Here is a 16,795-nt window from a genome sequence, read left to right as displayed (position 1 = left end):
ACAAATCTCAATGAATCTGAAATTAATTATAACAAAACAAATTTTCCAAATCTGAATGTTGTTGCAATAAATACAGTAAGATATAAAAGTGAAATAAGATGATGATTCCTACTTAGGCTACAATAGAATAAAATAGAATAGAAAATAAAAGAGAGAATAAAACAGAATGGAATAGAAAATAATAGAATAGAATACAACAGAATAGAATATGAAATACATAGAATAGAGTAGAAAATAATAGAAAAAATAGAATAGATTAGAATGGGATAGAATTTAATAAAATAGAATGAATATAGCTGTCTTCTGAAATATGAATTTAAATTTTTGTCATTTTGACAAAAACAAATATATGAAACAAATCTGAGTATACGAAGCAAATTCCAAAAATGAATCATTCTAACATAACGAATATGACGAAATTATATTACTAACCTAATGAATGAAACAAAGCAACTTTTTCTGTCATGCACATCTCTAGTCCCAGAAGGGGGAATTCCTCCATCCAATTCATTTGTGTAGTTAGAAGAATCTGTTTTTTAATTTTGTTCAACCAAGAGTGTATGATCAGCTTTAGTCTATCACTTTAAAATTATAATAGAGAGTAGAAATAATAAAAATGTACAAAACATTGACCCAAAACTATTATAGATTCTTTAAAGCCCAAATCCAGACAAGTAAAAAAATGACCCCTTGCAGTGTTGCTGCACTTGCACTGCAAGGGTTAATTGCTTGTTCAGGTCTAGGGTAACAATAGATTTGCTTACCATATTCTACAATCCTTCCCTCTGTTAGACTGGACTGCTCCAGTGGTCTAGGATGACATTAAGACCAAACCAGGGTCCATAGCTCTGCAATGGACGTGATGACGCAGATGGATAGTCCATCACCAGTGCATGGGGGAGTGCTGTCTGCCAGGGGAGCCAAGGATTAGGTAAGTAAAAATGTTTCTTCTCTCCCATAGGCAAAAAAAGCAATTAACCCTTGCAGTGCTGACACATCCCCACTGCAGGTATCATTTTACATTTTCCCAGAGTTGGGATTCAAGGTACTCAAGGAGCCAGTACTTCTGCTGGTAGCAATAGGTAAACAGAAGACAGAACGTTAAAATGTAAAAGCGAGCACTAAAACCTAAAGCAGCTGAACACTAAAAAGGTAAAACATATGCCTTCCATAAAATCAGAATAAAAAGGTAGTGCAGCGCTAAGAACAATCTAAAAAGAAATAAATACAAAACAAAAGTGCAATATGTAAACGAATAGTATAAACGCACATCAATGATGGGTGCATTATAATTTAAAAAAACTCGCATACCAATTATAGTTGCGTCTTGGACTTGCTAGTAATATGCATAATAAACGTATAAGTCTAAATGCGTAATAATCTCGAAATGTCCTTAAAAGTTAAAATTCAAATTCAAAAGTTAGAAGCACGTTGTATCAATTATTGTTGATCAGCCACAGGTCCCTTCTAAGGGTAGTCCGGATATAGCCTGGGGGTTGATGGCCTTCCTCTAGAGACAGGATTGGAGTAGCCAGTAAGGGTAGTTCGGCCTCTTCCAGGCGCTGGGACTGTTGCTGGGGATCGCTAGGGGATTAAGGTGCTCAGTGCAGAGCGAAAGAATAGGGATAATCCCATAGTGTAGTATTTTTCAATAGTACTTTAATGGTGATAAGGAATAAATCCAAAAAACGTACAAATACTGCAGTGTCGGATAGGAGCAATATAGTGACAATTGCACACAAATAAAACTAACCAGCTGGTGTTATTAGGTGGCCGCCGGAGCTCCGTGATCCGATGGCTTGACGTCAACGGCTTGCAGGGAGGAGCCCTTAGAAGGGACCCGTGGCTGATCAACAATAATTGATACAACGCGCTTTTTATTAGCGCATCTGGTGAGTGCGCACTTTATACATTTATCGGCACATGCACCTGAGGATTATATGCACACTGGGCCCTGAGTCATCAGGAGATCTGAATTTTAATTTTTAAGGACATTTCGAGATTTTTACGCATTTAGACTTATACATTTATTATGCATATTACTATTTGACTCTATTCATTATTTATGCATTAGCAAGTCCAAGGCGCACCTATAATTGGTATGCAAGTTTTTAAAAATTATACTGCACCCATCATTGATGTGCGTTTATACTATTCGTTTACATATTGCACTTTTGTTTTGGATTTATTTATTTTTAGATTGTTCTTAGCGCTGCACTACCTTTTTATTCTAGTAGACAGAACGTGGTATTCTGAGGGGTGTCTAAGTGGGCTTTGGGCAGATGATCTTTCTATTGGAACTTTACATTGGAGCCTTGGGGGGGGGGGGGGTTAGCAGTCTTTTAGTGCAGCACCAAGTTGACGGAAGTGGTTTTACTGGTCCCTGTACATCTGTTCTGAGGAATATGGCCAGGTCCTTGCAGAGGAGGGATAGGGTCTCATTTCCACACAACAGTTCCCCTCCCTCTACTCTTTCTCCTACCACCACCCCCCCTTTTCTGCTTTCTTTCTTCTTCCCTCCATTGTTTTTGTTTTCTATTCTCCCCTTTTCTCTTCCCAGATTAGTCCAGTATTTCTTCTTTAGTAGTTCCAGATATGGGGTTCAACTTGTGTCTCTATTTATTGAGAAAATTGCTCAGACAGGGGACTATGGGTCTGTCCGGTTGATGTTGTTAGGCGATGGTTATCATTGGATACATACTACATGCTCTTTTTATGATAATGTACTTGTTCTGTTAGGCAGCCACTGTGGCCTGCCATATACCTAGTATTTTGTATCCGTATACCTTATGCCCCGTCTCTATACAACTTCTTTAAATAAAGACGTTAATTTAAAAAAGAAAAGAAAGGTAGCTCATCTAGTTATTGAAGGTTCAGACTTGGACTATCTGAGAGCTCATATGTGAATTGTCACCATTGCAATACCTGGGATTTTTTGATGTTGATAGTTCTGGAGCTTTGAGCTACAAAATGCTCAGGTGTGAATGGGGCCTTAGAATCAAAGCTGCCTGGCTGTCTCTGTCTCAGTGACCCAAAGCAAGCAGATACATTGGAAAGCCCCAGTGACATCAGAATTCCAGCTCTGCAGATGTCTTTTTTACATGTCTAGTACCTTAAAAAGTATTAAAGCCATTGGATCATCATGACAGCCAGATAAACAATATTTTTGAAAGGTGAGATCAGCAATTACAAGCTTCATGTTTTCTCCGCACAGGTTTTGCTGAAATAATATGAAAGTCTACAGATTTTAGTTGTTTCTGACATGCATTTTTTCCTCATGTAGTGGGCTACAGTCCCACAAACCACTGTTTCAGCAACAGTCTGGTGTGCTCAAACTAAATGACTTAAAGTGGAAGTCCAGCCTATTCACTTATACCCGCTTCACCCCCATTGCATTCTATCTATTCTGTGAAAGGAAGATGTGCATACTTGCCTATTTTGAGGGCGCTCCAGTCCGCTCACATGATTTCCCCAGCAGCTTCAGTGAAAAGGAGAGATCACCAACAACGGCTGTAGAGTCTTGGTGCTGGCATCACCCATAGGCTTGCTATGCAGAAATCCATTGTTGGCTATACCTCCTCTACACTGAAGCTACCACTGACAACTTATCATGTGACCTGACTGGACAGAATAGGTAAGTATAGACATCTTCCTTTAATAGGGTAGATAGAATAGGGTTTAGAAGGGTGGTGGGAGCATATTTAAGCTTGGTTAGGAACAGGCTGAACTTTCCCTTTAAAATGATGAGTGCACTGGTCTGGGGTTGGTTGGTGGAAGGATTTGTATACCTGTCCTAAAATTCACACCAATTCATTCACAGAAAAAAGTAAAAAAAAAACAAAACCCTTTACTGATCCACATGGGAGGGGGGGGGGGTATTTGGGAGCACCTTAATAAAAGGGGGCACTCCTATTACCATTGTCCTGTGGATGTAGATATGTGGCCCTTGTCCCTATAGCCTTGTTGGCTCCATGGTATGGTTGAGGAAAAATCTATACCAGACTCATATGCAGGCATGCCGCCTGGTTGTCCAGGAAAGAGAAGAGGTTTAGCAAGGCACCATGTCTTGCTATTGATGGGAAGAAGGGCATCATACCTACATCCCTGCCCCAGTGGATGTGGGGATCTGTAGGGAGGAAGTGTCATAATCTGTAAGCCCACTTCAAAATAAAAGGCCCCCAAAACTCTACCCTTCACAAAATCCCTACTTCTTTTTTTATAAACTAGCTGTCAAGCAGGAGCCATCCATTCAGCAAAGTGTAAGGATGGGAGTGGACTTGCCGGCAGGTCAACATGTTTCTTCTTTCAGAGGGACAGCAGACGTTATTTATCATGATTGATAAGGGTCTGCATCGCTGGCTGATGTGACTGAGAATGGATTTAAATGAGACATTTTATTTTTGTTTTATTATTTTTAATAAAGGATATGTTAAGGTGTATAGTATGTTTATTTACGTTTAATTTTTTTTAAGCAAATGAGTAGGAGTACAATGTACACCTTACTCATTTGCATAGGAGGAGCCTGTATCTGGGGCCCCCATTATTTTTAAAGGGGATTTGCAGATTTTGTTAAGCCCTCCTACCCACAGACCTCAGGCTAGGGCTGTGGGTAGGAGGTTCTTGTACTGGCTAACATGGGGACAAGGTGAATTGCCAGGGGTGTCCCCCTAGGCAAAATACCATCCACAGGGTGCATGTGACCTTGTATAGTTCAGGGAGAAGGAGACCCATGCTCATCTACCCTTCCCTCCTTTCTTGGCGTTCCAGATTAGGTACAGATTTCATAGTGGGGGCCGCATTCCATTTTTATTTGTTGTTTCCTCAGGGTTCCCCCTTAAAATCCATAACAGACCCTAATCAATGATCAAGGTTCTAGTATGATTTTTTTGGGGGGACCCCACAACTTTTTTGTCATTCTTGCAATAGGATGTACTACAGCAAAAGTGACATTTTAGAAAGAGCAAGAAAACACTTTCCATAGATTTACATTTCTCCTCTGGCTTCTTTTTTTGCTTTGTGCAAGGATCCCAAAATACATACCAGACTCTTAAGCCCCCACCCCATTCTCTTCTATACTTTCCAATCATTTGCTGTAGTAATCATAAAATTACTTACTAAAATAAAATCCATGGTTTTAATAATGGCACATGTAGTGTGCCACAGCAATACACAGGGCTGATATCGGCATACATAAAATAAAATTTTAGGCTTTAATAGCAACGCATGATGTGCTCCATGACAAAATATAAGAATATAGAAGCGTGCTTTAATAGTGACAGGCCTACAGGAGACGAAATATTAGTCATATGATCTTTTAAACAACTGTGACATTAAATACGTAGGCACAAAATGGCTGCAAATAAATGGACCTCAAATAAGCAATTGTTTAAAATTCCCAGGCAACAATCAGCCAACTGTCACAATATGCAAGTAACAAATCCACACAAAACCGGTGATACATGGGTAACAAATGGGTAATGGTCAACAAGCAGGAAATCATAACTACACGCGGTGCAACAAACTGGTAATTGTAACACTATGCAAACCTATAGACAATTGTGACTATATGAGGGCAATAAACTGGCAATTGTGACAATAGTGAACAAACAGGCAATTGTGACAATATATGAGCAATTGTAACAGTAAGTGATCAACAAACAACCCTACAGTATATAATCTGAAATTCCTTCCTCTTTCCCCAGCAAAATCCTTTCCCTGAGCAGAACCCTTTTCCTCCAGCAAAACCACTTTCCCTCAACAAGCAACCCCCTTCTCAAGCAAATCCCCTCCAGCAGGGTTACTAGGGGTGGTACCTTACAACTGGGTATCATAGTAATGTGCATCCATGTGCATCATGCGGAATGTGCTACAAATACTGTAGCTGCTGAATTTTAATATTAGGGCACTTACCTGTCCAGGCATCTAGCGGTGTCCTCACTCCAAGCCGATTCTTCAATAGGCTGTCGGGTGCTGGTGCCACCATCTTGACTAAGGGAAACCAGCAGTGTAGCCCTGCGGCTTCGCAACTGGTTCCCTACTGTACACGTGTGAAGTGCACTGCTCTTTGTGAATGGGCCACAGTCCTTTGGGACCTGTTGAGTTTTCCAGAGGGCTGTGGGGGGAAGCCGAACTTCTGTCAAAACCAGGTACCCGCACCCCCAAAAGGTGCAAAATGTGGCAGTGGAGGGGGGGGAGGCAGGTAAGTGGAGCTCCCACTTTTGGGTGGAACTCCGCTTTAAGGCTTGATATGCCTTAAATGATCCCCCGCTGCAGGTATGCAGGAAGCTTCAGGAGCAGCAGTGTGTAGCAGAGTTACAGGTGCACTCAGGGCTGTCTTTAATATTGATTGGACCCTGGGCAAACATTTTCTCAAACCCCACCCCGACCCCCACCTCCACTTTGAGAAATACAAAAAAATAGCAGCTACTGTAAACTTAAAATAAGTTTACTGTAGCAGATCACACAGCAATTGCAGAGGTTACAGCCTATCATTACTGCTCACTGACTGGTTACTAGAGGTTACAACACATAATGTCTGCTTGCTGATTGGCTGCTAAAGGTTACTGCACATTATTACTGATCTATGATTGGTTGCTATAGATTACTGCTTATTATTACAGCTCACTGGTTGCTAGAGATTACTGCACATTAGTACTGTTAATCGATTGGTTGCTAGAGGTTACTGCACATCATTATTGCTAACTGATTGGTTGCTAGAGGTTGCTGCACATCATTACTGCTAATTGATTGGCTGCTAGAGACTACAGCACATTACTACTGTTCACTGACTGGTTGCTAGAGGTTACTGCACATCATTACTGCTTACTGAGCAGTGGAGAAATCCCAAATAATTGAGCAAGTAAAGGGGCACATTAACTACAGGAGATGCTCAGAAACTGTAGACATACTACAGGAGATGATTTGAGACTGCAGATGAACTTCAGGAGATGATCAGAGACTGTGCCTGTACTACGGGAGATGACCAAGGACTGCGGATGTACTACAGGAGATGACCAGGGACTGCGGATGTACTACAGGAGATGACTAGAGACTGTTGATGTAATACAGGAGATGACCAGATACTGTGGATGTACTACAGGAGATGACCAGAGACTGCGGATGTACTAAAAAAGATAATCAGAGACTGTGCCTGTACTACAGGAGATGGCCAGAGACTGCGGATGAACTACAGGAGATGACCAGAGACTGTGCCTGTACTACAGGAGATGGCCAAGGACTACAAATGTACTACAGGAGATGACCAGGGACTGCGGATGTACTACAGGAGATTAATAGAAACTGTGGCTGAACTATACAAGATGACCAAAGACTGCGGATATACTACAGGAGATGACCAGAGACTGCAGATGTAGTACAGGAGATGACCAAACTTTCTATTAATGTGCTTTGATACAGCACTTTGGGAACATCCAACTTCTTTTGCAATTACCTTTTGAGGCTTTCCCTCCTTATGGAGGGTGTCAATGATGGTTTTCTGCACACCTGTCAGGTCAGCAGTCTTTCCCATGATTGTGATTCCTACTGAACCAGACTGAGAGACCATTTAAAGGCTCAGGAACCCTTTGCAGGTGTTATGGCTTAATTAGCTGATTAGAGTGGGACACTTTGAGCCTAGAATATTGCACCTTTTCACAATATTCTAATTTTCTGAGATTGTGGATTTGGGGTTTTCATGAGCTGTAAGCCAAAATCATCACAGTTATGACAAATCACGGTTTGAACTATCTTGCTTTGCATGTAATGAGTCTATCTCATATATTAGTTTCACCTTTTAAGTTGCATTACTGAAATAAATGAACTTTTGCACGATATTCAAATTTTTCGAGTTTCACCTGTACTTCAGAAGATGATCATAGACTGCAGATGTTCTACAGGAGATAACCAGAGACTGTGAATGTACTGCAAGAGATGACCAGAGACTGTACCTGTACTACAGGAGATGACCAGAGACTGCGAATGTACTACAGGAGATGACCATAGACTGTGGTTTTACTACAGGATATGACCAGAGACTGTGGATAAACTACAGGAGATGACCAGGGACTGCGGATGTACTACAGGAGATAATAAAAGACTGCAAATGTACTACAAGAGATAATCAGAGACTGCAAATGCACTACAGGAGATGACTAGAAACTATGGCTGTACTATAGGAGATGACCAGAAACTGTGGCTGTACTATAGGAGATGACCAGAGACTGCGGATTTACTACAGAAGTTGACCATAGACTGCAGATGTACTTCAGGAGATGACCATAGACTGCAGATGTACTACATGAGATGATCAGATACTGCAGATGTACTAGAGGAGTTAATAAGAGACTACAGGAGATGATCAGAGACTGCGGTTGTACTACAGGAGATGATCAGAGACTGCGGATGTACTACATGAGGTGATCAAAGACTGCAGATGTACTACAGGAGATAATCAGAGACTACAGGAGATAATCAGAGACTACAGGAGATGATCAGAGACTGAAGATGTACTACAGGAGATGACTAAAGATTGTGGCTGTACTACACGAGATGCCTAGAGACTGCGGATGTGCTACAGGAGATGATCAGAGACTGTGGACGTACTACGTGAGATGATCAGAGACTGCAGATGTACTACAGGAGATAATCTAAGACTGCGGATGTACTAAAGGAGATGACCAGAGACTGCTGAGGTAATACAGGAGATGACCAGGCACTGCAGATGTACTTTAGGAGATGATCAGAGACTGCAGATGTACTACATAAGATGATCAGAGACTGCAAATGTACCACAAGAGATGATCAGAGACTGTGGATGTACTAAAGGAGATAATCAGAGACTGTGGATTTACTGCAAGAGATATTCAGAGACTGTGGATGTACTACAAGAGATAAACAGAGACTGCAAGTGTACTACAGGAGATAATCAGAGACTGTGGATGTGCTACAGGAGATGATCAGAGACTGTGGATGTACTACAGGAGATGATCAGAGACTGCCAATGTTCTACAGGAGATGACCAGAAACTGTGACTGTACTATAGGAGATGACCAGAGACTGCGGATGCACTACAGGAGATATGAGAATTCTGATGTACTACAGGAGATAATCAGAGACTGTGGATGTACTACAGGAGATAATAAAAGACTGGGAATGTACTATAGGAGATAATCAGAGACTGCGGATGTTCTACAGGAGATGACTAGAAACTGTGGCTGTACTATAGGAGATAACCATAAACTGTGGCTGTACTATAGGAGATGACCAGAGACTGCGGGTGTACTATAGGAGATGACCAGAGACTGCAGATGTACTACAGAAGATGACCAGACACTGCAGATGTACTACAGAAGATGACCAGACACTGCAGATTTACTTCAAGAGATGACCATAAACTGTAGATGTACTTGACTGTTGGACTTGCAGAATCCCGAGGCTAATACTTACCTACCCCCTTTAAAACACCACCACCCCTTCAAAACCTTTCCCCCCAAAATAAACACGCAACTCACTTTTTGGTGTAAAACCGGCCATAGCAGCCATTTATTTAACATAACTCAACATAAATATCTTACAATAACTCAATTGATACCTGACAGTAAATTACCACCCGGGTCCAAGGTCTCTGAAGGCACCATTACTCCCATCACCAACTCGGCTGTATCTACTACTCAATGAAAGGCCCCCAGCCGCTACTACACCGCCTCGGGGACAATACTACTGTTACTTAACCCAGATACAGCCAAATGAACTCCCACATTACCAATATGACCTTTTATTGGGAAGGGACACCCATACCTACGATGGGCCCAACCCATAATTCCTCAACTTGTCACTCCACCACCGCCTTCAAAGACCCATCGACCCCTGCCACAGCACACGAGTGTGAACCCTTACACTCGTGTAGCCCGCCACACACGTAATCCACGTTGGATACCATCCTGCAGGCCCAAGGACCACAGGTCAATCCCAACTGCATTAAGATGCACCCCATCCGAACGCAAATACCGCCAGGACTCCTCCTCCAGCTCCCTATGACGGACTGCTAGGCCACCATTCCTCACCACAAAACGCGCCACCTCCTTATTCACCTTAACCCGAGCCCTATTAATTTTTGCGACGGAACGGGCCATACGCCAATAAGCACGGGCCACTATGTCCGACCATACCAACACTGTGTCCGGGAAAAAAGACCGAATCCGCAAAAAATCAAACTTGATATCCCGGATAACCTCCCGCATGGAGCGCAACCCGAGATCATTACCCCCCACATGCAATACCAAAACATCTGGAGGCCGGTCCAAACGGGAATAGTGATGAATTTCCGGGACCACCCTGGACCACAACATTCCCGGCACTCCAAGCCAACGAAGCCTCGCCTCCCCCCTCTCAAATCCCAGTTGCCGACCCTCTGGACGAACATCCGCCCTCTTAGCCCCCCAAAAAACATATGAATGGCCCAAGATCCAAACCAAGCAGCCTTCGGAACCTGCAAAGAAACACACAAAAGAAGGGAGGAGGTAGAACCTTCACCACAAAGGCCCCCACAAAACAAACAAAAAACACAAAGTTAACAAAATACAAGTACCACAGAGACCAACACAACAACACCAAAAACTCTTTTTTTTTTTTTTTTTATCACAAGAGCTGAGGACGCACATATAACTTGAACCTATCCGAATCCCAACGCCCAATCCGACGAACCACTTGATCACCTAACCCCCAGCGGGCGGCCTCCGTAGCTGCCCCAATGCGAAACGAATGAGACGAGTAATGTTCCACACCCAACCCGGCAGACTGCAAACACCGTTTAAACACTGCCCCAAATTGGAATCGAGACAGAGCCATCCCATTCGTATGCAAAAAGAAAACCCCAGGAAGGTCAGGTCTCACCTCGAGAAATTCCCTAACCGCCCGTACCGGACAAATTCGAGAACTCGGAATCTCAGCCAATTCCACCCGGGTACCCCGACCCAAACGGTCCGTTTTTGACTTGCGCAGAAAAATATGCAACCCACTACCCATCAAGACCACCTCATCTACGGCCAAACCACCCTCGCCCCACTTAGTCCGACTAACCAACTCCCCAACCCGAAAGGCCCCAAAAAATGCCAGCACAAAAGCCGCTCGGAACAAAATCGCCTCATACAACGAGGAACAAATACGATCCAACTGACCAACCACCACTTGAAGAACCTCAAAAGAAACCGGCCGTCTAGAATCAGGGATGGAACGGCCTTTTCTGTACCCCCGCATAGCCTGCCGAACAAGGAAATCCTTCGTCACGTCACGACCCCCCGCCAGTTTGAAATGAAAAGCCAACCCCGCCAGCTTGCGAGACATCAAAGTTGCGGAAACACCCCTTTCAAAATTCCTACCGATGAAATAAAGCAGGAGGCATAGGGCATCATCTACCCCTAAACCACCCCCCACCTCACTCACCAGCTCCAGCCATTCCCGCCACACCTTCTCATAGAAAACCCAAGTGGACGCGCAAACTGATGTCTGAATCAAGGCCGCTGAAGAGGCAAGGCAATGCTCCACAAGTGATCCGGACAATCGATACCGCGTTGCTCCGCTTCCGGTGCCAACCGACGGAATCTGTCCCACTGAAAACGAGATAGAGCATCAGCAAGTGAGTTATCCACGCCCGGAACATGTACAGCCGAAATAAAACAATTGAGACTCAAACAGTCCAAAACCAACCGCTGCAACATACGAACCACCGGCCGAGACGTGGCCGAAACACGGTTAATGGCATGAACCACGCTCAAATTATCACAATGAAAATGAATCCGTTTATTCCGGAAAACAGCACCCCACAAAGAAACAGCTAAAACAATTGGGAAAAGCTCCAGTAAGGTCAGATTGCGCAACAGACCCACCTCCCGCCATTGCAAAGGCCACGAACCCGCACACCACTGACCCTGAAAATAGGCCCCAAAACCGGCCGAGCCCGCCGCATCCGTAAAGAGTTCCAAATCAAAATTGGACACGACCCCATCCAACCAAAGTGATCTTCCATTATAGGAATCGAGAAACGACCTCAATACCCCCAAATCATCCCGTAGCTCACCTCGCAGCTGAACCCTGTGATGTGGGGCCGCCACACCAGCCGTGGCAGCCGCCAAACGCCTGGAAAATATACGCCCCATGGGCATGATGCGACAAGCGAAATTTAACTTGTCTAGTAACGACTGCAATTCCCGAAGCCGAATCTTCCTGCACTGACCCACCGAACTCACCAACCCCCGGAGCTCCTCCAATTTATCCTGAGGCAAACGACATTCTATGGCCTCCGTATCGACAATAATTCCCAAAAAACACAATTCCGTTGTCGGACCCACCGTCTTATCCGAAGCCAAAGGAACGCCAAAATGCTCAAACACATGTTCTACCGTGCTCAGTAACGACGCACAGATGGAACTACCCGGAGGGCCAATACACAAAAAATCATCCAAATAATGGATGACAGATGCGAGCCCAGAAACATCCTTAACCGCCCATTCAAGAAAAGAACTAAAAGTCTCAAATAGAGAACAAGAAATGGCGCAGCCCATAGGCAAGCAACGATCAACAAATATGCACCCCTCCCATTTGCAACCCAGCAATCGGAGACAACTAGGATGCACCGGCAAAAGGCGAAACGCCGCCTCAATATCAGTTTTTGCCAACAGGGCACCCCGACCAAACCGCCGCACCCATGAAATCGCCGCGTCAAAAGAAGTGTAGGAAACAGAACACAAACCTGGGTCAATAGCATCATTGACTGAACCCCCCCGCGGATGAGACAGGTGATGAATGAGTCTATATTTATTAGGCTCTTTCTTGGGAACAACACCCAGCGGCGAAATTACCAAATTAGGCATAGGGGGGTCCACAAACGGACCAGCCATGCGGCCCAAGGACACCTCCTTGTCAATTTTTGCCCTGATAACCTCCGGATGCAACCGCGCCGACCTCAAATTATCCGCCGCTGGAGGAACTACCGCCAATAGACAGGGGATCAAAAAACCTTCCGAAAAACCCCGCCGCAACAGGGCCGCCGCCGCCTGATCAGGGTATCGCTTTAAAAACGGCAACATCCTTCCTACCCTCACTGGCGACTTCCCTTTTTCCAGTGTCACCACCTCTCCCCCTTCCTTGCTTGAAACACCGGGACAATGGATGGGCCCCCCCACAACCCGAGCACTCATGACGGAATCGGCAGCCGGATCCAAACCTGCACGATCCCTCATTAAACTGCCAGCAGTAGCCCTTTCTAAGCACGGCCGGCTGCGCAACCGTAGCTGCACTTCCGGCCCCCCCCTGAAAGGGATGAGCCGTGGTCCTCACGGGAGTCATGAGCTTCATCCACAGCCCGATATCTTTATGGTCCCACCGCAAAGATGGCCTAACCGCCATACGCTGACGAAACTGCTCGTCATAACGTAACCACGCGATGCCCCCATAAACCCTCTGAGCTTCCACTATGGCATCCAAGTAACAAAAAAGTGGGGAACAATGCTCAGGCGACTTCTCTCCAATAACGCTCGCCAAAATGGCAAACGCCTGAAGCCAATTAGAGAACGGGCGGGGAATCAAACGATATCGCCGCTTTTCTTCCTCCTCCCTCTTACTCTCATCTGGCCGAACTTTATCTAAGTTGAATTTCTCCAACGGCAATAAAGAAAATATTTCCACATACTCGCCCCCCAAATGCGCTCCTTCACCTCTGGCTTCAGATGAGCCCCCAAGGGCCCCTCGAAGCACACATAAACCTCGCATTTCGCAGCGTCTGCCAAACGCACACCATCACACCCCGTAACCCCTTTATCTCCGCCATCAACCCCAACGTGATCCGCCGCCGCTTCCCCCCTCAGAGCCTCAGAACCAGAGCTAACAGAACCCACCACCGCCGATCGCACTGCGGCCGCGACTCCAGAGATCTGCGGCCCAGCCACCGTAATTACCTGCGGGGGGACCCCAGCAGCTCCGTATCTACCACCCCCGGGGCCGACACCGCTCCCTGATGCCGCATCTTGCATCCCCGACCAAGCAGCCAAAGGTGGCGCCGAAGTCCTAGCGACCAACCCCGCCTCACAACGAGCCAACACTTCCCTGAAACCGGACAACATCATACCGACAACACCATCAGCCCCCGGGGAACCCCCCAAAGACCCCACGTTAAGCCCTGCAGCCCCAAACCCCCTCTCCGCCAAAACAGAAACGCCACTCCCCAGGTCCCGAAACCCCTCAAACAGAGAAACTAAAGAAGACAAAGAAACAGCCCCTGAATTCAACTCACCAGGCTGCAGTCGTTCGCCGGGACCCACAGCCGCCAATCCAGATCCAGGTAGGGATGAAGGGACCGCATCTTCCTCGGAACCGCTGAGCTCCCCTTCGGATCTCCTCTCCGCATCCACCGGATCCCAGGCCGCACCAGGCCTCGCTCCAGGCTCTTCACCGGCTCCTGGGCCCGGTCGGCACACTGAACGGCTGGCAGCATCCACCGCACCGGAGCCCAGAGCCACCGGATCATTCTCTCCCACGCTGGGCTCGCTGGGACGCAGCCGAAGCTCCAACTGACAGGGGGCCGTCTCCTGCTCCTGGAGCAATGCGGCGCCCAGGGGTGACCTCAGCACCCCCCGCCCCCCCTCGAGAGGCTCGCTGGGCCACCGAGACACGCCCAGCAGCCGCAGGCTGATTTCCGGAGGAAGGTCTCCTCCCAGCTCCCGAGCCCAGATGGCGCCCGGGAGTGACATCATCAGGCCCCGCCCACCTCGCGCTCCGCACCGCCGACTTCAGGGAGGCCCGCCGGGCGGCAGAGGGGAGCCCAGCAGCCGCAGGCCGGTGAGGGAGATGTGGATCCCCGGCTCCAAAGCCCGAGCCGAACACAGGGGCCAGGTCATCACCGGCTGCCGGCCCAGAGCTCCAAGCCGCTAAGCCCCGCCCACTTCGTGCTCGATCCGCACTTAAAGATGGCCCCGACCTCGTGGTCCCGGCCTGTGACGAGGCGGCACCCTCCTGGGCCCGCCGTGATTCTGGAGAGCACGATCCTCTGCTCCTTGGGGACGCTGACCCAGTCCCTTCCGAAGGCCGCTTGCCACTCCTCCCGCGCCGGGCTGCCACCGCTTTAGGCCCGGAGCCTGCAGGGCCAGCCGCATGGTCCAGAATAAACGGTGAGTTGGCTGGGGAGCGGGTGGTAGTAGATGTGCTCCTGCCAGGGGTCCGCCAGCGACGAGGATTCCTCCCAGCTCTCCCGGAGAAGCAGGCCGACGCTTCACCGGCGGAGCTGGAGGGTCCCCTAAGGGGCTCCCAGAACGGCGCAGAACCCGAGCTGTCACCTCTGGGCTAAAGCGCATCGGAGGCACAGACCGCCGAGCACGTGTGCGCCCAGTAGAAGGGCCCAGTGACGCGGGCCTGGGGCCTTGCAGCATGTCTGACAGCCTCTCCCTTAACCACCCTGAGCCATTGGCTTCAGCTGCCGCCCGCAATTGGGATAGCATCCCGTCCAAGTCACTCATGGCCTAGCTTTTTTCCGCCGCAGGTACCAGCAAGAGAAGAAGAAACCACCTCCGTGATGGCACAAGCTCCGACTGACTCCGACAAGACACAACCCCCCAATTCAAAACCTGCAAGACCACCCACAATGCTGCCTACACCAATCAAGTAAGTAACCACCCCCCATCCCCTTTTCCTTGCCTATACTCCACCCAAATTACACTCTCTGCCTCGTCTGCACGCCCCAGTCATGCTGGCCCTCCCTTATACTTCATTCAGTCCAGGCCCTGACTACATGTGATGATCAGATACTGTAGATGTACTAGAGGAGTTAATAAGAACTACAGGAGATGATCAGAGACTGCGGTTGTACTACAGGAGATGATCAGAGACTACAGGAGACTGCAGATGTACTACAGGAGATAATCAGAGACTGCAGATGTAATACAGGAGATGACCAGACACTGCAGATGTACTTCAGGAGATGACCATAGACTGCAGATGTACTACATGTGATGATCAGATACTGCAGATGTACTAGAGGAGTTAATAGGAGACTACAGGAGATGATCAGAGACTTCGGTTGTACAACAGGAGATGATCAGAGACTGCAGATGTACTACAGGAGATAATCAGAGACTACAGGAGATGATCAGAGACTGCAGATGTACTACGGGAGATAATCAGAGACTGAAGATGTACTACAGGAGATGACTAAAGACTGTGGCTGTACTGCAGGAGATGACTAGAGACTGCGCAATGTATTACAGGAGATGACCAGAGACTGTGGATGTAATAAAGGAGATGACCAGACACTGCAGATGTACTTCAGGAGATGATCAGAAACTGCGGATGTACTACATAAGATGATCAGAGACTGCAAATGTACTACATGAGATGATCAGAGACTGTGGATGTACTACAGGAGATAATCAAAGACTGTGGATTTACTACAAGAGATAATCAGAGACTGTGGATGTACTACAAGAGATATTCAGAGATTGCGGATGTACTACAAGAGATAATCAGAGACTGCAGGTGTACTACAGGAGATAATCAGAGACTGGATGTACTACAGGAGATGATCAGAGACTGACAATGTTCTAAAGGAGATGACCAGAAACTGTGACTGTACTATAGGAGATGAAACAGAGACTGCGGATGCACTACAGGAGATATAAGAATTCTGATGTACTACAGGAGATAGTCAGAGACTGCGAATGTACTACAGAAGATGATCAGAGACTGTGGATGTACTACAGGAGATAAGAGACTGCGGATGTACTACAGGAGATACCGTATTTTTCGCTCCATA

General features: G+C 46.7%; 2 protein-coding genes across 2 annotated transcripts; both read right to left on the bottom strand.

The window, feature by feature from the left end:
• Positions 1 to 9,509: 9,509 nt before the first annotated feature.
• LOC149445740 (uncharacterized) lies at positions 9,510 to 10,493 on the bottom strand (the record flags this gene model as incomplete). The annotated part of the gene is made up of 1 exon (XM_089653490.1): positions 9,510 to 10,493. A coding segment is annotated over one exon (603 nt), but the record flags the coding sequence as incomplete, so codon positions are not given.
• A 142-nt stretch (positions 10,494 to 10,635) lies between these two features.
• LOC149445739 (uncharacterized) lies at positions 10,636 to 14,741 on the bottom strand. Its single transcript, XM_089653489.1, has 2 exons — positions 14,285 to 14,741; positions 10,636 to 11,606 (listed from the first exon to the last, which is right to left on the bottom strand). The coding sequence occupies exons 1-2, from the start codon at positions 14,739 to 14,741 to the stop codon at positions 10,636 to 10,638; spliced, it is 1,428 nt and encodes a 475-aa protein (XP_089509615.1).
• Positions 14,742 to 16,795: the final 2,054 nt, after the last annotated feature.

The sequence above is a fragment of the Staurois parvus genome, unplaced genomic scaffold (assembly GCF_062004578.1).
Source record: "Staurois parvus isolate SC_StPar_1 unplaced genomic scaffold, SC_StPar_1.0 ptg000714l, whole genome shotgun sequence".
NCBI lineage: Eukaryota > Metazoa > Chordata > Amphibia > Anura > Ranidae > Staurois > Staurois parvus.
The sequence above is the reverse complement of the archived record's forward strand: the minus strand, read 5'-3'. Positions and strand labels throughout refer to the sequence as shown.